The 23,682-nt window shown below is 39.6% G+C and overlaps 3 protein-coding genes and 1 long non-coding RNA gene across 8 annotated transcripts in view; 1 reads left to right on the forward strand and 3 right to left on the reverse strand.

Moving 5' to 3' along the window:
* Positions 1-576: 576 nt before the first annotated feature.
* Positions 577-5,057, reverse strand: LOC306833096. The gene is made up of 3 exons (XR_013780297.1): positions 4,484-5,057; positions 3,442-3,936; positions 577-2,923 (listed from the first exon to the last, which is right to left on the reverse strand). It is a non-coding gene; the product is annotated as an uncharacterized lncRNA (long non-coding RNA).
* A 2,878-nt stretch (positions 5,058-7,935) lies between these two features.
* LOC306837807 (dual specificity protein phosphatase 18-like) lies at positions 7,936-9,035 on the forward strand. Its single transcript, XM_079365619.1, has one exon. It carries the CDS (start codon positions 8,385-8,387, stop codon positions 8,934-8,936), a length of 552 nt encoding a protein of 183 aa, XP_079221745.1. The 5' UTR covers positions 7,936-8,384; the 3' UTR covers positions 8,937-9,035.
* A 329-nt stretch (positions 9,036-9,364) lies between these two features.
* tgoln2 (trans-golgi network protein 2) lies at positions 9,365-15,696 on the reverse strand. Its single transcript, XM_079365588.1, has 5 exons — positions 15,304-15,696; positions 12,784-12,866; positions 12,262-12,633; positions 11,251-11,334; positions 9,365-11,162 (listed from the first exon to the last, which is right to left on the reverse strand). The coding sequence occupies exons 1-5, from the start codon at positions 15,458-15,460 to the stop codon at positions 11,157-11,159; spliced, it is 702 nt and encodes a 233-aa protein (XP_079221714.1). The 5' UTR covers positions 15,461-15,696; the 3' UTR covers positions 9,365-11,156.
* Positions 15,697-18,595: 2,899 nt separating this feature from the next.
* Positions 18,596-23,682, reverse strand: part of tcf7l1b (transcription factor 7 like 1b) — a 33,322-nt gene continuing 28,235 nt past the window's right edge. Inside the window, exons 7-13 of one of the 5 annotated variants that reach the window (XM_079338551.1) lie at positions 23,488-23,571; positions 21,231-21,374; positions 20,954-21,116; positions 20,731-20,838; positions 20,521-20,572; positions 20,288-20,316; positions 19,909-19,995 (exon numbers count right to left, since the gene is read on the reverse strand). In XM_079338551.1, coding sequence (XP_079194677.1) covers positions 20,297-20,316; positions 20,521-20,572; positions 20,731-20,838; positions 20,954-21,116; positions 21,231-21,374; positions 23,488-23,571 — 571 coding nt within the window. In that variant the 3' untranslated portion in view covers positions 19,909-19,995; positions 20,288-20,296. Of the gene's footprint in view, positions 19,996-20,287; positions 20,317-20,520; positions 20,573-20,730; positions 20,839-20,953; positions 21,117-21,230; positions 21,375-23,487; positions 23,572-23,682 lie in introns of all 5 variants that reach the window. The other 4 variants (XM_079338547.1, XM_079338549.1, XM_079338550.1 and 1 more) reach the window with 4 other exon arrangements.

Here is a 23,682-nt window from a genome sequence, read left to right on the forward strand (position 1 = left end):
AGTTGTATAGTTATAACGGTGTCATAAAATAAGTCAAAGGCCTCACACACATTCATTCAATTACAATTATAAACTTTATGTATTACTCTATTTTTAGTTAATTTATTCTTAAACTGAGACTTCAAACAAAATGGGTTCTGTTGGACTATGCATGTGTTTGACCTGCTGCGGCAGTAATCATGGTGTTGTTTGATTAAAGCAATCACACGAGCAGAGATGTTATTTATTGTAATGACACTCCTGAAGGTGGCACTCCATATCGCCACAGTAGTAAAATACCTTTGTACTTATTGGCTGTGTGCAGAACAACATGTTCTTTGTAAGGACTTTGCAGTACCTTGTGTTTGATGAGTAGTCAATTGGATGCTCCTCTGGAACATTATGTAATAAAAATATGTGGATAGCAGATTTTTGAATAATTAATAACAGAGAAAAATAAATTGTTTTCTATTTATTTCAAAAAATATGTTTCTAAGACAAGATGAATAAGAAATATTTGTGAAAATTAAATTCAGAATTCTGTACACGGATGACTCAAAATGAAAGTTTGATAGAAGCAACTGCTCATACAGCCTGAAAGAGTCATAAAGGATATAGTTTTATTAAATACATATATACAATTCTAGACTTGATTATTGTTTAAAATGTAAAAGTGGTCACACATCCTTCCTCCACTTACATGTGCAAACATGCCCGAATACATACATCTTCTGCTTTCTCTCTCTCTCTCTCACACACACACACACGTACACACACAGACATAGTCAATCACTTCAGAAACTCAAAACTTAATCATGTTAGTGCATTCAATGAGTGACGCAGCTCCTTATAATCAGGGTGCTTCATTAATTCTGCCACTCAGCACACAGTTAGTGTTTTTGTTAGTGTTTGTTAGAAGATTAGTTTATTAGTGGGTTAGTTTGTTAGTTCGCAGGGAGCCTGTATAAGCTCTTTTGTTAGACTCGGTTTATATTGATGTTAGTAGGTTATTAGCAGAAGAAAGTAGTCACATTGGTTGGTAATAACTTCAGATTAACATGTCACCAACACAGGTAGGGTTGTCAGACTTTAGCAGCATGGTTCATGGCTTCAAAGCAGTCTCATGGTACAAAAAGATGTATTCCGATTTAAGCTTTCATACAATGGTGTTAAAAACAAAATTAGTAGTAACACAGGGCATGCTCTGATTTGTAAACGAGAGACTAAATTGATTTCAAGAATAAAAAAGAATACAGATGTTAGTAAGAGTGACAGGTGGAGCTTTCCAGCTTCACTGATGTTAGTATCAAAAACCAGAATAATAAAGTTAGTAGTGGAGTTTAGCGTTGCTTGGTTTGTGCTTTTTTTTTTCCTCTTGTGGTTACAACAAGCTCATCTGTTAAGGTTGACCACACAGTGCACATGCAGAGAGAAAAATGTATGATCGTTAAAGATGTGAATTATCATTTAAAGTGTGACAGTGTGCTTATTTCATTTGGAATCAGATCAGAATTTTTTTTGTTTGTTTTTAAATGTGTGGTCAACCCAATTTGATATCAGCAGCTGTTTCTGCTCCTCGTTTCATTTGTTGGTTTACATTTTTCCCAAATTCCTGAAACCCTTCTTGACGTTAGTTTTATTGATTCTCTTCTTTTAAAAAAAATCAATCGAAGCTGGTCATTTTTATAAGAAGGATTGCAGGATGAAGTGAGAGGAGTGTGTGTCGCACTGCAGGTGTAAAGCAGAAGGGTTAGTCTGTGTGTTAGAAAGAAAACAAGGCCAGCCATCAGCATTCAGATTCCAGGTTAGTAATCATTGACTGTTAGCAGCACACATTAGTATTGTTAGATATTAGTGAGATACTGTTAGTAGAAGCCAGACTTCGGTCAAAAGCTATTTGCACATAATTATTAGCAATTGCTGTAATTTGGTCAAGTATCAATCAGAAGATGGTGCTGTAGGCGTTTAATTAGAGCCTGTATGCATCATTTAGGAAACTACACACCATTAATTTAGAGCCACTCTCTTGTGATTATCTCGATCACAAGAATCCACCCGTATCTGGCACTTCAATGAGGCTGAAACTGATGATGCTAAGAATCATCTGTAAATAGTTTTTATCCCATGTCTGGTACATTCAGAGGGTAAAAGAAGAGCAAACATTTTTAAACTATGAAGATATAAGGAAATCATCAATAAGCATCTAGCAGCTTTAGAACTGTTTGCAAATGTCGGATTTATGATACAGACATAATACACATGCGTACACACGAAGAACGGACACATACATGCACACAAACACGCATTCACAGACACACAAGCACCCACACACTACAATATAAATACACTGACTGCGTATTGTTTTAAGACAAATAAAGAACATACTGTGTGACTAACACGTTTTCAAAATGTGAGATCGTTCTCACATACTTTTAGCAGATTTTTTTTTAACATTACATGATGAAAATATCAGATTTTACAGATCTGGATCTGGCAGAGAGAAGTGAGAAGCTAACACCCAGGACAGCATTATTAAAGTCCCTCTCACAAAGAGAGAAGGTGTTGGACAGAGTAACCAATTTAACAGAGCAGAGAGGTCGCTGCACACAGAAGTGGCAGGGAAAAAGATGCATAAGAGGTGTTTGAAGGCTGCAGTGTTTTTTTTGGTTTGATAAAAAAATAGAGTGGGTGGATGAAGCTACATTAAAATGACCCACAGCAGATTTTAAAAAGGCAGGAAAATAGTGCTGCAAATAATTTTTGACTCAAAACACCACCCATGAAATGCCTTTCTGCTATATGTGATCATGCTTATTTTCTTCCGGAAGCCACTTCATTGGTACACCTAATCATCAGAAGTCATCTCTCTGTTGGGAAATTCTTGGACATGGACCCTCTTCTTCTGCAGCTGCAGGCAAGCAGGAATGGCATTGTGAATCAATCACTGCAAAAACAATAACAAAGGGTTTGTTTGAGTCAAATGGAAATAAAAAGAAACAATTACACAAGTAAATTGTGATGCAATTTTCAGATTTTTCTGCTTCAAACATCTTAAAATCTATCATAGGCACGTTTTTCTTCCAGTGTACCCATCATGCAAACATTCCACAGTTAATCCTACATAATGTTGAATAGTGACTCAGAGAAGCCGATTATGTTAATCTGATCTCGTCATATGGTCTTCACTTTCAGGTTGGTTTATCTCTTGGGTAATCCTGCAAAGGACCGTATTGCATATAGTGGGAAATATGGCAGCGATTTAACACATAACTAATCTTTCATGTTGTATGTGTCCCTCTATTTATCTGCACTCTCAGCCAGCACGGAGGCTTAGCACACGCGCACGAACACACATACAGGAACCGCCTGTATGTGGGGGAAAAAGCAGTTTATATTCATCTAGACCTATATAACAAGTCTCAGTGTGGAGTGTAAAGAGAATGTGAGAAGAAGAAAAGTCACCACGGTGTAAATCTGCCGATGGTTCCTCTCTTTGAGACGGTGAAGCGGAGGGCGATAGAGCGATGATGTAGCTGCTGGGGTCTGGTACGAGCCATGATCTGCCTTTTCATCAGTGTAACTGGAGAAAAACATACAACACACAGCAGCAGAAAAAGTGGGATGCCACCCAACTGTCCTCCAATGACACCCTCGGGATTTCTTCCGTTTTGGCTTTATTTTTTTGTCCTCTTTTTTTGACACAAATAAGAGTAAAACATAACATTTATTTGAAAAGCGTTGCTATCAGTTATCTAACCAAATAAGTCACGCTATTTAAAAAAATCCATCTGTGTACCAATTGAAGGAACAATTAATTATTTAAATAAATAAAAAACTCAGCCTTTACACATAACCTGTCTGGGTGCGGGGTCCTCCCTGTGTCCTGACTGAAGACGTGTTAGCAGTTCTGGAGATGAATCCTGTTCATGGTCCATGCATCACTGACCACAACGTCACCTAAAAAAATCAATTAGAAGGTAACACATATCTACATGGCTATATTGTTTGACTACAAATGTTATACTACGCCTTGTTTGCTCTGTAGGAACAACTAAAATGGGCCTGTATAAAACCAGATCATAAAACCATTGCTTGGGTTTGAGTTACATTTCTGTGCTCCAGATAGTAAACACATGGTAGAGTCATTTCAGCGCCTAGATGGAAACAATCGATATGCAGGCATAGGTATGGCGACACTGTATGCACTGTAGGTTAGCACTGCCAGAGCAAAACATTTCTTTATTGTAAATTATATTAATTATTTTCGTCACGTGTCCACCAGGAAAAGCGTTGTCTGGAGCACATTTTAATATTCATGAACGTTGAAAGGATGTCAGGTTGAGGATGTACTACAGGCCTTCTTCAGAAGAAAAACAAAAGTCTAAGTTGATTCAGTCTCAATGATTGTTTAAAATTGACCTGTTTAATGAACAACATAAAAAATACATCCGAATAATTTAAAGATGAGAGGAATAATAATGGCGTATTAAGTTATTTTTCCTACCAGAGATCGTCGGGCTCCTCGCGCGTGCACCTGTCCCACAGCATCAAATTGTGCGAAAACATGACATCTCTCTCTACGTCGTCTTCCTTTTATGTTGAGCTTAAGCTGACCTGCTAAACAACACCGTGTGTGCTGCGTGTGCCCACCGCCTGCAGTGAAAGGCTGCTCGTCCTCTGGACTGCAAGCTACGCACCGACATGAGCCGCGGCGGAGCGTCGTCTGTATGGCTGCCGAGCAGACACGAGCAGATGTTGGGAGTGCCGACAACAGCTGCGCACTGACTGGTCCGGTCCAGGGAGAAAACAGGATGAAGTGCAGCCGGAAGCCCCGGGACAAAGAAAATGGATGGGCGGCTTTAACGAGAACAGCGACGCCTTTGAGTAAGCAGGGCCGCACAGGGCTGAATAATGAGCGGGCACGGTCTCCAGCTGCTGCCACAGGTTTACGCTCTTTTGTATGCGCGCCCTTCATCCACCATCTGTGTTTCCCAGGCAACCGAGGACTGCCTGCAGGCTCTACCAGCAGCTCATCCAATAAAACCACCTCCAACCAAAAGCACAATAGGATATTCTCATAGAACTTAAATTACATAGGCCAGAATATATTCTGTTACTTTATTTTTAATGGATCACAAGCTTAAAAACCATTTATTCTCTCTGGTCAGTGATAAAAACGTATTGGCCTATCTTAAATGTATTAAATGTTACTTGTGAAGTGCATTTAATTTTTTTGAAGTAGGCCTACCTGGTCGTTTTCTGATGTGATGTGTAGCCTATCCTATGCTTAATTTCCATAATGTATTATGAATCGATATCAATGTCAATATTCCTTGAATATTTCCACCTATGCTGGTTTCTTGTCTATTTTATTTAAACAAAAACTGTTTTAAGAAGAAGAATAAAGTCGAATGTCATTATTTTTAGGAAGTTTACATTTCTGGAGTCTATTAACTTCCAGAGATTTGAAAGTGTAGCCTACATTTTGTCCTTAAGGTGGTGCTAGTGGGTAGGAAAAAGAAAAGCATCTACAGTAAGAATCTCATTTCTCTCCCCATGTGTGGTTTCAATTGTCTGACTTTGCTACATTAAGTCACACGAGAATTGGTATTATTATCTTTATAAGCACTGCTTTTGGGTATATGTTGTTTATTTCTGATTGAATATGTCATTTTTTGTTGTTTGACAGGGCGAGACTGGAATAATGCTGCAGAGATGAACAGTGACAAGCCATATGACAGTCATCTGTCCTCTCCACACACCTAGACTCTAGTAGTTCACACAGGAGCTAAGATCTAAAACAGAGTCCTTCCTTTTTCCTGAAGTCAAACACATGACAATCTGGTCACAGGAATTTTTTAAAAGGTCTAATGAAGCTTAGCTCCTAGTGACAACGGACCTACTACACATTTTCTTACCTAAATGTTTTGATGCAAATTTTTAAAGACAATTTGTTTTGTTTGCTCAGTCATAAAATCAATCAATTTATGAGGAAGAAGATCCTCTTCCCCATACTACATAGTGCACTTCTAGGACATAAAATGTAGTATTAGAATGGAAAATATCTGCTTTTATTATATCTGTGTTTTTAATAACTAAATTTGCAGTATGATTGCAAAAATGGTTTATATTTGCCCATATGTTGTGATATTGACAGCGACAAAGCTAGTCCGTCTGTATCATCTCAGATGCTTTAATGTGTGGATCATCTTAAATATATTTAGCCATGGTCAAATAACTACATCACAGACAATTGCTCAAACATGCTTGACCAAGACTTCACAATGATTGACAACATGCTTGATGCCAGAGCCTTGCAGTTACTGGCATGCTGGACCAGGACTCTGCAGCCACGGGCCTCGTGCTGACCAGCATCTCACGATCACAAGCAAAGTATTCTTCTTCATAGTGTTCCTTATAGTCTGATAGAAAGATAGCCTACAAATACTTGACTCTGTATAAGGCATGAAGAACACATCTCATTGACTCAAATGTCAAACATCTTTGTTAAGCAAAACCTCTCATACAACAGACAGTTGGCGCTGGATGAATTATAACTCTGCTGCTCTAATAAGATCTCTTACACATGTATGTATTACAGCTTCACAAACCTAAATTAATTAATCTCACATGGTTGACACAATTAAAAGATATATCCACAAATGTATCAAGATAAAGCAAATCCATAAAAATATGTACTATCAATTGCATAATTTACATAGTTTAAAGCAGATTCTAAACTATGTCTGTTTACTACTCAAAACGTTTTGAGCTGAAATCTTCGGGTCACCTTACAGTTTTTTTTATGTGTTGTTGTTTCAATTTGACAGTAGCAGCATTCATGTTGACATTACCCTTACAAATATCTCTAACTTCATTTCCATTGTTCATAAGTTTGTGTTACTTGTTGTGTATATCACATTAAAGAATATTTTAGGCAGTTGTGTGTAGCCTACAGAATAATGAAGTTGTATTCTTAGTTGCACTGATATTATAAATCTTTAAAATGTATTTAATTTATTATCTACAGTGCCTATCTATTGTAAACTGTGATAAGTTGAAGTAACCTCAGACTTCCCTGCTTGCCCTCCTTCGTGGGTGTGGGAGGCAAACGGGTTCAGCGGAGGTCACTCGAAAAAAACAGAGGGGTATCACAATTATTGCCACTATCATCTCTCGACTGGTTGACATCTTTTATCCAGATCAAGACAAATGAATTATATATTTGTGGCGTCTCTGCTGCCAGCTCTTTATACTATACTGATATCTAGTTAATATTTTTGTTTAAATTTGGTTAATTTGTTTGTGTGCTTTATTTGAATTTACACAATTTAAACAGGTTATGCTTTAGTAACTGGCTTGAGTTATATTAACTGAACTTTTACCAAAGTTAGATTAAATTAATAATAATGTGTGCAATCTGTTGCCTCAATTTTATTGAGTAGTTACTGTGTAGCCTATCTCTTCTCACAGTGTAGAGTTGATCAGGTTATCGATTGTGGCCTGTGAAATGTCCTCCAAAGTGCCAGACATCATCAAAGGGGAAAAATTATCCATTCAAGTAGTTACTTCCATAAACTGCAGTCAGGTCAATACCTGAGTGAGGACCATGAGTAAGCAGATGAGGTTCTTTTAGAAGTCTTCTTAGAATTTGGGCAGAGATTATTTGGCTATGCATGTTAATTGTTTCATTAGCTGTATGGATGGTTGGTCTCAAATAAACTTGCCGGTGGAGATGCCAGATGTGGTCCTGGGCTGGCATTGTTACATCTGGTCTGTAATTGTGAGGCCGGTTGGATGTATTACCAAATTCTCGAAAACACATTCGCAACATATCTGTCAGCACTCAAAGAGCACACCTCAAAGTTTAGTTTATTTGTGGCCTTGTTTGTGCTGTGTGATCAAACTGAACATTTTAGAGTGGCTTTTAATTGTGACCCGTGACATATAGCGTGCAATAAGTTAGCTGTCAAAACAGCATTGAGATATGCCACAACTTTCAAGTGGATGGATTATTTCAGCAAAGGAGAAGTCCTCACTAACACAGCTGGAACAAATCCGTGAACACATTTGAGAGGAGTGGGCCTTAAGTGTACATAGAACAAGTCTTATACTCTAAGTTTTGTGTTTATATTTTATGCTCAGAGTGATATGGTAAGAAAACAATAGACTTTCAAGATGTTGGGGTGTAGATCCGTTTGCTTTTCAGTAAAATGTCTCTTCTCATGTAATGGCAACCCCATACAGCAGGGGGCGACAGAATGTGCGCTCACATAAGTTTTGGCCTTCCTGTGTTGCCTTACAGTTGGCAGTAGTTCGTCAATACCGTGATCAATACTACCAAGCCACATGGATTTTCAATTAAGGCAAGCCAGCTTGTTGCAGTTGTAAAATAGTCATCATTAATGCAGCAATTGGGTCCTTCGGGTCTTTCCGGCCTGTGCCGAGTCACCGACCACCTTTACCTCAGTAACGGTAAGGCGGCTCGTGATCCCTCCCAGGTGATTCGATACAACATCACTTGTGTAGTGACCGCCACTGAGACCAGGAGTAGCTGCTCTCCTCCTCCTGCAGGGGTGGAGTTCATCCACATCCCGGTATCCGACTCTCCTGGGTCTCTTCTTATGGAGCATTTTGACGAGGTTGCAGATAAAATCAAGCTGACGGCGGAGAGCGGAGGGCGGACATTGGTGCACTGTAACGCCGGTGTGAGCCGCTCCCCTGCCCTGTGCATGGCCTACCTGATGAAGCACAGAGGTGTGACGCTGCTGGAGGCCCACAGGTGGGTGAAAACCTGCCGGCCAATAGTGAGACCTAATAATGGTTTCTGGAAGCAGCTCATCCGGTATGAGATGGAGCTGCAGGGGTGCAACTCTGTCCGCATTCTCCCCTCCTCCTCCATGGGAGAAATACCAGACATTTATGAGGAGGAGGTCAGAAACATGCTGCCACTGTGAGGAAGTCCATTTTGTTCCTGATGTGTTCCTTGATCAGAACTTTTATCTGTGAAATGTCTTCATTGCTCGTCTTGCATTAAATTTCAAATAAAGATGCAATCCTATTTTCTAAAGAAAAAAATATTGGTTTAAAATATATTTATTTTGACTAACAAATTAAAGTGTATCTGTCTAAAGGCTTGTCCACTTGGTTAGTGAGCTGTTTTCAGTTCCCCCAAAAGTAAATTTTAGGTCTGGATTATGTTTAACTATAAAGACTGTGCTGATAACACACTGGGATTTTGTATGAAGAATTTTTTACCTTGTTAGATTTGTTAAATCTCTTAGGACCTAAGTACAAGATGTTCCACTTACAAACGGTGTGTATGGAAAAGACCTTGACTCAGAAAAGTCAACGACAGGAAGTAAACTGACACGCTTGAGACCAGTAAGTACAAAAAGCTTTTATTTTTTTTAAATCAATCCTCATTTTAAAGCACACTTGTTTGTGCAATAATCCATTTCAAGGACAGAAGCATGGACAGCCATTCCCAACAGGTATATTAAGCAGTGAAACATGCCTCTTTTCAATGTCAATTGAAGCCAGACTGTAGACAACAGTGACTGATCATTTTATGTATTTCTGTTCTTTTGTCACTCATGAAAATAGCAAAGCGTTAGAAACTAATCTTCAATATAAAAAAGCAATTTTATTTTTTTTTCAGATTTCACAGAACAAAATTTGAACTTTGCCAAGAAACAAGTTCTAATTCCATCTTCCTTTCCTTTTACAGAAAGGTCTCTATATATATTATGACTGTAGATTTTTATATAATCTTAATGTAATGAACAGGCACAAAACAATCACACAAACTCACAGTTGAAATTTTCACAAATTGGCACAAATTATTTCTAAACATAACACACATCTATTCTATCCACAGAAAGACATTTAACCTGATAGTGCATTCCCATCAGTCAATGCAGCAGAGGGCCAGTGGCCTACAATAAAACCGTTTTTAGACTTGCGTGAACATTGCTGAAGTGGCACAGGTAGAAAATGTTCATCTAAAATAGGGAATAACCAGTTACAGAGGTGTTGTGCAGTCGCACAGTAACCAGACCGACAGGTAACAGAGCCAGGACTTCAACACTGGTCTCACTAGATGGACAGTTTCCATTTACTTTAAGTGTGGATAAATAAAGAGGCTTTTTCACATGTACCCAACACTTAGACATCAGTTCAAGAGTCATTTAGATGTTCATTCCAAAAACTCCTTCAGCATGTTTCTGGTTAGAAAACTTGCTTTTGGATGAGATGATCAGTCCTGGATGCTAAATATGGAGCAAGAGTCATTGTCATTAGTCTTTTTAAAGAAACAGTCAAAAATGTTGAAATCCCAACGTGTCATGTTTAGTGGTTGGAGTAAAGACTGACAGTGTATGCACTTTGAAGCTGATGGCAGCCAGATTATGTTACCTTTGACATACAGTCTAGCAGTTTAACCATTAGCAGAAGCTATGCTAAACTACATAAACTAACAGCTGGAATTATTTTTTTGATCTTCTCATTCAGCTCCACACAAACGTTTATTTATATGTCAAACTATTGCTTCAAGCACAGCCTTGATGTCATCATACATGTATAATAAGTAAAAGCCGGTTAGCACTGTGCTAACCTATCATTTGGAAATTAAAGGTCTTTTTTTACATTCATTTCGCCAACATCACATGGTTAGGAACAGAAGCAGAAATCCTTCTGCAATGCCTCCACCCACCCACAGGGACACGTTATCTAAGACATTTTAAACAACCTAGTAAACAAATATTCTTAGTATTGTACAAGGATTTAGATGGCTTTTTTAAGGTACACAGTGTACTCACTGATGTACTGTACAAACAAGTCTGGAGTCAAGAAAGCTAATATTCTCATCTGCTACTGAAATATCCTGAGTCAGAATCTTAGCCAGGTCAAGATTGCCTTCAAAGTGGAAAAGACACGAGTGCAAAATCAGCATGCTAATAATAACCCCACTCCCTTCAGCTTAATCCCGCAATAAGGCAATGGTGTCATCTGCATAGTCATAAAATAAGCATCTAATGGTAACCAACACAAATTAACAAAAGAGGAAATCAACACAATCTACACCAGGAAAAGATCAACAGCCAGCATCCATTCACCCACTTCTGATCCGGTATCCCCCCCCCAGGAGGCAATGGCTTCAAGAGGATAGCTCAAGATCAATTCTGAAAGAAAACAATTTCAAAAAGTCAACATCAAATTTCCTGAATTTAGATTTTAGAAATGGTGGAGACATGTCTATCAACATCTTACCTGTTGTTCGAGCTTGTGGTAGTCAGAGGACTTTGGTCGACGTGCTGCTCTGGATCTCTTTCCCTCCAAGACAAAGGCAAGTATCTGCAAAAACAATATTGGAAAGTTTGATTTGAATTGAACGAGGCTTTATTGCAAGTTTCAAAAACATTTTTGTAACAGGACTTTAAAACAAGTTTTGTCCAAATATTTAGGCAAACCAACCAACCAATGACATCGATATGACAACCTTTAGATGATTATTGTATAGATTACAAGGTATGCATGTCTGTGTATCTTCAAGTTATCTCCTGTCTTTAAGATTGCCAGGCTGATTCTTAATAGGCGGCAAGAAATGTCCATTTCACCTCTGCTAAAGAGGTTTTTAATTTTGAGAGGTTCAAACATTAAAGTACCTTTCCTTTAAATCAATGATTTCATTATGTAACAGGAAGTGCCTCTCTGCCAGTTTCACTTCAAGTTTTTTAGATGCCATGACTTTTTGTGTCTTCCTCTTAACATTTCCTAGGAATCAGAGAGGATATGGCGAGGCGAGTAAGTAAAACCACAGTGTGTCGTTTTCTGACTTCAAGTTCAGTGTTCATGACTTGGTAGTTTGACCCAAGTAATGCATTTTACAGGCTGGACATATGTATGCCACATATTCAGCTTTCATACTTCATCAAGACTCTTCTAGAGTACAAACATTTGGGGTTCTCTGTGATTTCAACAGCCCCTTCAATACTGAGAGAACTTACCGCACTGTGTTAGTTCATTTTTAACATTTCTGTCTCAACTCATCAGTGAATATCAGAGCTAAACTATGGCACAAGTGTTCCACGGCATAACACAACGCTCTGCAAGAGAACTAGCTCAGTCATTTCTGGGGGTTGAAATCATTCAATGTTAATTCTAATCCATTGCATCTGCTTGCACCATGTATGCACAGAACAGAGTGTTTGGCACAATCTAGGTCAGTGGAAACACGGTAAGTATGGTTCGAATAGATGAAGGAAATAAAAGGCCAAGTACCTTTCTCTTGTTGTGGTAAGTGATGTAAAGTACAGCCACCAACACAGCCGTAGAAACAAGGTAGGCGAAGAAATGGCTGCTTTCTGCTTCATCCCTGATATCATTTGGGACTATCTGAGCTCTGTCTCCTGTTTTACTTTTACCTATGTCTTTAGTTTTCTCTAAGGTGTTCCCGTCTTTCTCCGTGTCTGGTGCGAGATTCTCGGGGTCCTCTCCATTTGCATTTTCCGTCTTTATCCCCTGTGTCTCTGTTGTGGAAGTTGAGGTCTCCTGTGTCTCTGTCGTGGACCTTGAGGCATCCTGTGTCTCTGTCGTGGTCTTTACGGCAACCTCTGTTGTGGCCTTCAAGTCATCCTGTGCCTTAGTCGTGGCCTCCTTTTTGGCCTGTGCCTCAGTCGTGGCCTCCTTTTTGGCCTGTGCCTCAGTCGTGGCCTCCTTTTTGGCCTGTGCCTCAGTCGTGGCCTCCTTTTTGGCCTGTGCCTCAGTCGTGGCCTCCTTTTTGGCCTGTGCCTCAGTTGTGGCCTTCAAGTCATCCTTTGCCTCAGTCGTGGCCTTTATGTCCTCCAGTGTTCCTTTTTTGTCAACTACCTGCTCAGTACCTTGACCTGTGAAAGGAAAAAACACATCAGAACAGTGAGGTTTTAAACAGTGCTGAAGGCCTGGTGACATGAAAATAAAATACTTGGATTCTGCAGTATCGTCTAATAATAAATGCCATTAATAGTGCTACAGTTTTCCAAAAGAGAAAACTTTCAGCTTTTCAGCATTACTTTTCCTCCTAATTATTTAAATGTACTTTCACAAGTTGTCTAGTTCTTTCATAAGTTTTTAGTAATGCCCTGCCTTCATCTTGTCAGCTCTCTTTGACACTTTATTGGGAGTCCTAAATCACTTTCATGTTGCCAAAGTGTTGTCGATACAAGCTTTTTGGTACCGACTATCCAGGAAGATTGTGTCTGGTTTTAACCTGTCAAATGAGAAACTATTTCATATTGGGTGTGTAAAAAAAACTTTAAAAAAATAACCTTCATGACATTGACTCGGTAGCCAGTTAATGAGGTGTGCTGGTAGAATCTAATGCAATCCAATAAAGCTCAGTTTGGTATGGATTGGTTTGGTAAGGCCTGATCCTGTTTGCGTTTCCACAACCAACCGTGCCATATTTGGTAGGGGGCGTGTCAGCCTGATGCCGATACCTGCGTCAGCTACATCATAACAGTGCAACACGGCAGGGTTGTGTTTGCCGCTGTCGCACGAGAAGTGACGATTCTTTCGACTGATCAACAGAGTGCAATGTTATCGTAAAGTACCAAAAAGTAGGACGGCACTTCATTAAAAACGTGATATTTACAATTAGATATTGAAAAGATTAAGTTATAGTTTAACGTGTTTTTAAAAAAAAAATACCAGGTTGGCTCCTTGTCGCCCTTTGAACAATTAGCTCATCACAGCTCGTTCATTTCTTTGAAATAAGTTAATGTTGTCATACTTGGGAGTTTCCCACCTCGGGTCATGTTTGCTGAAACTGTGACAAGCTAGTTGACATTTAAAAACTGAGGCCAGGCAAAGAGGGTTGCTTGTCTGCCTGTATAATTAAGCTGCTATATATATACAGTCTGCTGTGTACACTGCACTTAATGCGGGCTCAGAAGCCAAACAGATTAGATGAGGCCCCATTGTTAACAAAGACATCTGTTTATGACACTCATATACAGTACTTCTGCAAAGTATTCACAGCGCTTCACTCTCTCCGCATTTTATTAGGTTACAGCTTTATTCCAAAATGGATGAAATTATTTTTTTTCCTCAACATTCTACACACAATACATTAAAAATCTGTAAGTTCTGCTATTTTATTAAAAATAAAGAACAAAAAAAATCACACATACATAGTTAATCAAAGCCTTTTCTCAATACTTCTTTTTTTTTTGTATACGATCCTACAAGCTTGGCACACCTAATGTGCCAATTACTGAGAAGTGGCTTCTGTCTGGCCACTCTACCATACAGGCCTGATGGTGGAGTGCTGCAGAGATGAGTTGTTGTTCTCCTCTCTCCACAGAGAAATGCGGGAGCTCTGACAGAGTGACCATCAGGTTCTTAGTCACATCCCTGACTAAGGTCCTTCTCCCCTGCTCGCTCAGTTTGGCCAGGCAGGCAGCTCTAAGACGGTCCTGGTGGTTTCAAATGTCTATTATTTACAGATGATGGAGGCCACTCTGCTCATTGGGACCTTCAATACTGCAGAAGTTTGTCTGTACCCTTCAGATCTGTGCCTCGAGACAAAATTCTATCTCAGAGGTCCACAGACTATTCCTTTGACTTCATGGCTTTGTTGCGCTGAAATGCTGTGAGACCTTACATAGATGGGTGTGTGCCTTTCCACATCGTGTCCAATCAACTGAGGTTTCCACAGACAGCCTCCAATCAAAGTGTAGAAAGATCCCAAGGAGGATTAGTGGAAACAGGATGCACCGGAGCTTAATTTTGATTGTCATGGAAAAGGCTAGGAATACTCATGTACGTGTGATTTTTTTAAATAATTATTTATAATACGTAAGTAGTAAAAATATCAACAAACACAACAAACTTTGTTCACTTTGTCATTAAGGCTGCATTGTGTGTAGACTGTGGAAGAAGTGAAGTGCGGTGAATACTTTTGGATGCACTGATATCTTAGCACAATGATTATCTTTCTTATTGTTTCATATAACTGCGTGTAACGTTGTTGGAGAAAGCCATTCAGTTATTTTACAACAAAACGTGTTTGGTCAGAAAAATGAAAACCCTCTTTGAACATTTCCCAGTACCATTTGAACAGCAAGGACAATTTTTCTGCAAATTCCCAGCATTTTATATTATGTCAAATTAAGCATTCTCATTCAACTTAACAATTAAGAGAAACTTTGTTATGACTGTCTCTCTTGTGACTGTGTCATATCTACTATCTTAATTGGCTAAAAGAGATTATGTGGGAGACAGTCATTATCTTATCAGAATAAGAAGAGACAGCGCAGCAAAACGACATGAAACTGAACTCACCTCTGACCACACGGCTACACGACAACACCGTGAGTATCACAAATAACGTCCTCATGTTGGCCACACAGCGGTGAGTCTCGGTGAGTGGTGTCTTCTTTAGGCTGACTGACTCGGACAGGTTGGAGGGTTTGTTCTGCTTCCGTGTACACATCAACATCCTTTTCTTCTTCAGGGCACGGAAACACACGGGGGGGGTGTTACTGCCGCCTACCGGCCAACTATGATATAACGGGGAGAAGCACCGACTGCCGTCGTCCAAATTTCATCAGGATTTAGCCCATGAACAATTTCAATGTGTCATACTGTTTCTGTCAGGTTTGATGCATAATAGAAGTAGCTTAACTATAATGTAGTTACAGGTGCCTTACACAGCTAACAAGCTACAAACAAGCTTGTTTTCTTTTGCATTTCTACAGACTTCTCCAAGAACAACAACAATTTAAATAAATTGGGTTGTTTTGTTTTTTTGTTTTGTTTTTTTGTTTGTTTGTTTGTTTGTTTGTTTTTTTGGGGGGGGGGTCTATTCAAAAGTTGCTTAGCATTTGTAACAAAGGCATTTGTTTGTAATTTACACTTTAACATTCTCTATCATCAGCCTAAAACTCTGATGGGGGAAGCAAAAAAAAAAAAAAACATGATCAAACATCCTACTGTAGGCTATTTAGGCTATATCCTCTACAGCTGTTTAATGATTGTTTTTTAGCCTACAGTTAAATTTCTGTTTTATGGCTAGTCTGTTTCAACTAGTCATAACCTTGATTTAAAACACCCATGTTTCATCACATGAGCATATTTCAGTTATTCAAACTGATAGGATGTAAAGAATCATCTTCCCCTTTTCAAAAACTTCCATTTCATAAAACCTATTGGCATGTTTGCACATTTTCGGCCTTTGACTCGAGCTCTGAGTATTGACTTTCACAGTTGCTTTTTTTTTTTTAAATTAGGAATTGCGAAATTTGTGAAAATTCAACATTTAAGCAGGATAAAGATTTCGACTGTATGTGAAGATATTACATCCACCTGTTGCTAAACCCCCAATCTTGTGATCTGAACCATATAAGGATAGAAGGATAGGATACTTACAACTTGAGTTCTACAAAGTCAAACGTTCTTTTTAATCCAACACAAAAAAAAGGGGACAGATTGCATTTGTGCTGTTACTGCCACCTGCAGGTCAAGTACTGGTATGATGGGGATATGCGACAGTGGTGTCAGTATATCAATTTATCAGCAGATGGCAGTATTAACATTTAGAGCCATTTTTTAAAACTGACATGAGCACATCATGACACCAGTTAATTATATACACGTGATGTAGTAAATTATCAAAGTAATCCTAAAATCACTTTAAGGCATGTAAATGTAATGACAAGGGAGAATACCATTGGTAAAACAGTCATTGTAAGAGTCACTAAAACTAAGCACCATAATTGATATTGAAGAGTTTCATAGAATTACAGTGGCAGATGTGGAGCAGGTACAGATAATCATGAAAATGTTAATTGGGGGTGTTTAACATCTCAGCTGGGTGCAGAGCACCTGTGGGTTCTTGTAATGAATATGTCTTAATTGTGGCAGGCTATTTGACATTTGAAAAGTCCGATGATCCCTCTCATTCTTGAACGTCATTTGCATTTCCGTCTTTAAGGTCAAATGGGTATGAATAATACATTAAGGAGGTTCTTAAGCTCACAGCAGCCATACCTATCCACACAAAGGCCCCAGCTGAGTGTTGCTAAGCTCGCTGAATGTTACAGAAACAATCAATTAATTTCACTTTGGGAAACCACATGTGAAGCAAATACTGCATCCTGTTATTATATTAATGGGAATATAAGGTCATAAGTCATTGGAAGACACATGGTTCAGCCTTTTCTGTGTAGTTTGACATATCGTCTTCTCAATGTGACAGACACCTTGACTTGAACATATCAGAGTTAGCCTGTATTAATGTGGATTTGGAGAGTTGTTTCAATGTAACACCCGCAACACCCGAATTTCCCCCATTGGGGAATCAATGAAGTCTATCCTTATCCTTATCTTAAAAATTGTCCTTTATATTTTTTTTCACGCCATATGACAGCTCTTGGAGAATTATTATGCCTGACAACTAGCCTACCTAAGGGTTAACCTGGAATAAATTTAAGATCAAAGGAAGGCCCAAAAAAGAACCTTGGCAAGAGATTGGAAGAATTTAATGAGCAAAAATTAACATGTATTAAATCTGACCTCGCGCTTACATGGCAGATGTTGAGTGGAGCAGCAACCAGGCACGTTATTGGAGATAAACAGCGAGGTATTACACTTTGAGGGGAGCATGGGAATTTGAAGATAAGACACTGTTTATGATAGATAGATAGATAGATAGATAGATAGATAGATAGATAGATAGATAGATAGATAGATAGATAGATAGATAGATAGATTTTATTTAGTTAATGACGGTCTTGATGTCAGTCTCATGCTAGATAATAAGCAGTCCCAGGTAGGTACGTGTATTTAATAAAATAAATAGCTATAGGCAGCACACATGAAGTCACTTGGGGACTGAGTTTTATAACAAGACTCTTGTCTGAGGAGAATCGAACATTGCTCGAGATGTTTGGCCTTGAGGAGGCAGATTTTCTGGCTGTTCTGACAACTCATTACCTGTAATTTCTCTGATGGATCAGTGAATTTGGCAGCAGTGGCAGCAGGAAAGGTGTGGTTTGTGCCTGGAATGATGTCAGCTATATAGATCAACAAGCAAGTATTATTATGGCTTTTATTTCTTAAACATAGTTATTAATAATAATAATGATGGTACATTTTATTCAAAGGTACCATTCAAAGCACTCAGCGTCACCTGTTGGGAATCGGGGACAGGTCGATGGTGCCACAAACTGAAACAGCTGGTTCTGTCCGTTGGTTTTGTGTCTACTGATGTTGTAAGTTAGCTTTAATTGTTAAAATCCACATATTGACTGGAAATTGAAAAGTAACATTTTCCAGTCACTTGATCGTGGTGGAGGTGGGTGTGGGCTCGGGGGCTCAGTGGGCTCTTCCATGCCCCCCCCCCCAACCGGCCCCTGACATAATTGGTCCATCCCTGGCACAACTCCTCATCTCCAAAGCCACCAAAAACTGTAACCTACCTTGTGTATTTTTCACTAATTGAAATGCCTAATGAGGTCCCAGGGGCTCCATCCCATTACCTCTGAGTTAATTAAAGCCTAAGCCGAGTGCCAAACGGTGAATAAAGATGCAATAAAAAGTGCGAGAGGAACAGGGAACCCGAGCAGCGTTTCAGCATGTGGGGACGACGGTGACCTGCTTTTCTGTCATTGTTGTGGGACGCTGCACTTGGAGAGACAGCATATGTCTATTGTTTTTTTTTTAATTCGTATTTATGTTGGGCTTCACATTTTGTTACCCTGAATCAGGAGCTCATTTTCCACTGTGGTTGGCCTAATTCTGCTTTATTAAACATTAAAGTCTGCCACCATCAGCAAGGTTTTTATAATGATGATCCCTGTTAAGAGCTAAAGCACAACTCTAGATTTAAAAAATGGAAGGTGTGTTGTAGAGTTACACAACGTTTGTGTGTGAGACTGTAATAAATTATGGGGCTCATTTAATCTTCTGCCCAACTCCTACAAAAGGCAATCAGCCGTTTTGCTTCACTTTGGTCACTATTATAAGAACATTTAACTTGACCCCACCAGCTTGTTAAAGACACCTTCTTTTTTAAAATGATGAATACGTGTTTAAAGGACAAAAACAGACATTTCTTTTACGAAACAATTCAAATGTTTATTTAACAGGTCAAAGAAGGACACACACTCGTGAATTGGAAAGGCGGGCTGCAATTATTGGCCATTTCTATGAATTCAACTTAATACTAACATTAATCAGGGGAGTTGGCTAAAAAGAAAACATGTTTTTTGTTCCTTTCTGTTTTTATAAAGAAACTTTATGTACATTTGTTCTTTTATACAAGAGGTTCATTGGATAAATGCAACAAAAAAAGAAACCAGTTCTGCAGTAAACTTTACAAAAAATACATTTTTGTTTTTCATTGAGAGATGTAGAAAAGGAGACAGTCAAATATTGACCAATATATTTCTTCCTTTTCATTATTTAGAAAAAAAAAGTGTTCTAATACCTATGTAAAAGAAAAGCAATATACAGCACATTAAATGAGAGAAAAATTGCCTTTGCGGATTCATTCGGTTGGTTTGGTAACCAGGGAGAGCGGCTGTGACTGGAACAAAGCATGATGGGAGTGAAGGGCTGCCTGATGGAAGGGAGAAGGCGGGGAAAGCATGGAGTGATGCAGGGAGGTGAAGGGGATCGGCCGGGTGAGGATGGGTGTAGTCGACTGGCTACCTGAAGTACCAATGGGGATGGATATGGCAGGATGGGATGAGGAGGAGGAGGAAGAGGAGGAGGAAGAAGAGGAGGATGTGGATCCAGATGCTTTCCCAGGAAGAGAGAAGTGATGGTGCATGCGTCCCTCTGGTTTGGTGGTGAGCGATAGCGGCTGAGCCTGCTCCGAGTGTGTGGCAGCGGGAGCAGCAGGGGAGGCCAGAGCGGCAGAGGGAGTGGCTGGGGAGTCCAGCATGCTGCCGTGAGACGACGCAGGGCTGTCACACATCTTCTCTGAGGGCAGGTACTGCACGCACTGCTTCTTGCTTCTTATGGAGAAGTCTGAAAGGAGAAGAGAAGAAGATGAATTATGGATCTGCTGCTGGCTACAAATCTGGTTCATGTCCCTCAATGCTGCTGATGACAGAAGTGAGTGAGTGATTATTAAAACAGTGAAGACAAAATAAATAAAATCAACTTGGAATCACCGTACAACAGGGAGAGTGATACAGGATGTTTGACAGAAAAAAAAGAAGCAAAAAATCGAGACATTAAAACGTGCATTGAAGTGTGGAATGCTCTCTTAGTTTTGACGGATTACCATGTTTAATCTGTCGCAACCCAACCCACATACCTGCCACTATTAGCACTGAACCTCATAAGCTGCTTGTCGGAGTATAGAAGCAGGGAAAGAAGTTAGTAAGTGTAAGTAAGGGAAAGAATGCGTTCAGAAAACGGTTGATGAAAATAACAGAATAAAGATGCAGGAGTAAAATAAAGCTCTCACTGTGGTTTCAACAGTTTCTCTGGTCTCTTATACCAGATTGTATAACAAATAAAAGTGGTTTGAAGGAAAGGGCTTCTTACCTTCTGGTTTGGAGTCGGGTTTATTATCTCTCTTCCTCTTTTTCCGCTTTCCCTGCAAAGATAACACAATGTTGTTAAAAACTGTTAAACAAAGTGAAAGTAAAACCCCTCTTTTTGAAGTGTTGCAATCATATTTGGCTGATTCTATAGAATTTACTCACTTCCTCTCCTTATTTAAAAAAGAGCTGATGATGGAAAAGTGTTACTCACGTAGTTATCTCTTGCTGACCATCCTGGATAGAGCTGGGAGTGTAGTTGTCGCTCTTTTCTGGCTAGCTCGTAGTATTTGGCTTGTTCCTCTCTCGACAGGGAATGCCACTGTGGACACAGAAAGAGGATATCAAAGGATTGTCAAGCACACACACACACACACACACATATATGAGTGTATACATCGTAGACTCAAAGGCACATCTGTGTCAGTGCCACTTACCCGTCTTCCCAGAATCTGGTTGATGGCGGCGCTCTCTTTCAGAGTGCACTCTGCCACTACTTTGGCTCTCATCTCCTTCATGTACAGCATGAAAGCGTTCAGAGGTTTCTTGATATGAGGCCTCCTGTCCTCTTCTTTCTTTGGAGGAACGGGGGATTTCCTGCTAATCGGACACACAATGAGATGCTGTTAATAAAGTGTGAAAAGTGAGCGTGAATTACGGCAGACATGAAGAAGTATTGTGCACACTTTGATGCACTATTTTAGTTGTTCTTACGCATGCATTGAGGGGCTTATGTTGTCACTTCTGGGCTCCTGTTTGATGGCTGGAGAGACGATAGCAGGATGGGGAATACCGGTCTGGTGGAGGCTGTGAGGAGGTGGAGTCACCATGTGAGGGGAGAAACGGCTGGACACCAAACTGAGGGGGAATAAGAAAGTAACTTTTAAAAGTCTGTTTTTTTTGGGGGGGGTTTTCATTGCACACAGTTGCCCTTCCTTGCCCTGAGGGTAAAACTAGAGGTGACTGCTGCATCCGTCTAGAGTAAATTCACACTTGCACAATGAGGGAAATGCTTGCTTTTTGTTCAAATAGACTTTTACAAAAGGTCTTTTATTCAGCCATGGCTCGATAAAAAGTTGAGTGTGACGTTACCATGGCGATAGCAAGGCCAAGACACCTGTAACCACTTTTCTAACCACGATCCTGACCACGAGAGAGCTTTCTGACGGCCGTCCACTCTGAACACCTTCACAAAGTGTCCCTCTCTACTTCCAGTTATTAATATAAAAGGAGCATTGTCATAAACAATGCGGGAAATTAGGCTCCACATGCCTCTATCACAGAAAGTAACTCAACCATAGAAAATATTAACTATATATAATCTAAAATCATGTCAGACACTGTTGTGAGACAGAAGGCACAATATGGCACTGAACTCACATGAGGTGAGGGCAGTCATTAGCGTTACCTTATTTCACACTCACTATGGAGACACCAGTGTTTACGTCTTTACAGAAATCTAACCATCAAAGACAACCACATGTCCTGAGACAAACATTAAGGTTGTTTTGATCTCACTGAAAAAGAACATTTTTCAACTTTAACAAATAGTGGAACAACAAAAAACTCTCATCAAACATCTGCAATTTAAAACTGATATTTGCTTCTTTTTGCTTTTACAACACTCAATAATTCATGTTGTATAATAAGCAGGGGCTATACCAATCCCTTGGTATTGAACCTAAAGCAAATATATCTGTAAACATCCAGCTTAGTCCCTGATGAAAGCCTGAATGCTGCTCCAAGTAATGGCACAATTTCAGACTCCACATTTTGATAAACAAAGCTCCCATCAGCATTCATGTAATGAAGTCTTATGTATCCTAACCATGATTTTGCAATAAGATTTCCATCTCTTTTTTTTCTAATATTTCCTTCATATCTTATTCAGGCTGGTAATCAGATAATTTTCAGAAATAAAGCGGCCACTTCTCTTTGTTTATTTAAGATTAATTTGGAGGCGTTTTTGCCTTTAATTAGATAGGACAGGAGTAAGGAATCAATAGTGAGAGAGTGAGAGAAAGACAGCGGTAATGTCATGGGGGAAAGTAGCCATAGTTTGGACTTGAACCCAGGTTGAAGACCTCCAGCCTGAAGAAATATAGCCTTTGTACATGGAGTGCTACCTAACTGCTAGGCCACTAGCATCCAGAAGAAGTTATACTGCCTGGTGTTAGCCATGACAATATTCCGATTGATGTCATATTCAGTATGCGCTTAACTGGGTGCACTGAATGGTTCAATAGAAAAGGGGGGCTATGATCAGGCTTGTTCATACGGTTGTAGAGTCCATCCCAGAATGGAGCTACACCTGCTATTGATCACACAGAACCTTCTGAATATTTCCTCTCATGCCAACAGCGGAAGGCTCGCTACAAATCTTTTCTATTTGAATAGAGAGTGAGAGAGTTAAGTCTGATGGGACGTGTAGGTTCAGTTGAGCTTTGCTTTGATTTGGCCTTATCGATTCTCGGCCCTTTCATCTCTGCATTATCTATGTGTGTGTGTGTGTGTGTGTGTGTGTGTGAGAGAGAGAGAGTGTGTGTGTGCGTGTGTGTCTGTGTGTGTGTGTGGCTAAGATCATCAGCCTGACCACAAAAAGTTTAGCTTGGGGAGAAAAGACAGGAGCAAAGTGCTGAATGCCAATAGTTTGCTCTCTCTATTTAGAAGCTGTACTTTACAATTGTAGACGTAGACACAGCTGATAATAACAGATAACAGATCATGTTTGACAGAAATGTAAAATATATACAGCATACATTTTTTTTGTTCTTACAAATAATGCCTCAAACGCTTTCAATGACAGAAACAGAAGTTTAAAGTTGCATACAAGCTGTTTACTTAAATACCCAGTGTTTAAAAAAGGCAAGAAAAGAGCTGTATTGGAATTACAGCATGACATAAATAAGCAGATATTGTGTGTCACCCTTTGGGAGAGTCAGGGTGTTACTGAACATAATCCACCACTCACCTGGACATGGATGCATTCATCGCTAGCGCTGGATAGGGGTGACGGAATCCCCCTGGAGGGATGGAGTACATGTGCTGACCCTGCCTGAGAGACGGGGGGGGGACAGAGTGAGTGAAAGCTGCTGTATGAGGTGAATCAAACACAGCTGGCAGCAAATCTTCAAGCACTGATCCTCTATATCATCAACTCAAATTC

Source organism: Symphodus melops (assembly GCF_947650265.1).
Source record: "Symphodus melops genome assembly, chromosome: 1".
Classification (NCBI taxonomy): domain Eukaryota; kingdom Metazoa; phylum Chordata; class Actinopteri; order Labriformes; family Labridae; genus Symphodus; species Symphodus melops.

Coding starts and splice junctions, on each gene's coding strand:
- LOC306837807 (XM_079365619.1), top strand. CDS start 8,385: ATGCAGCAATTGGGTCCTTCGGGTCTTTCCGGCCTGTGCCGAGTCACC.
- tgoln2 (XM_079365588.1), bottom strand. CDS start 15,460: ATGTTGATGTGTACACGGAAGCAGAACAAACCCTCCAACCTGTCCGAG. Junction 12,867..15,303: donor GTGTAGCCGTGTGGTCAGAG/GTGAGTTCAGTT, acceptor TTCCTTTCACAG/GTCAAGGTACTGAGCAGGTA. Junction 12,634..12,783: donor AGGCAAAGGATGACTTGAAG/GCCACAACTGAG, acceptor GCCAAAAAGGAG/GCCACGACTAAGGCACAGGA.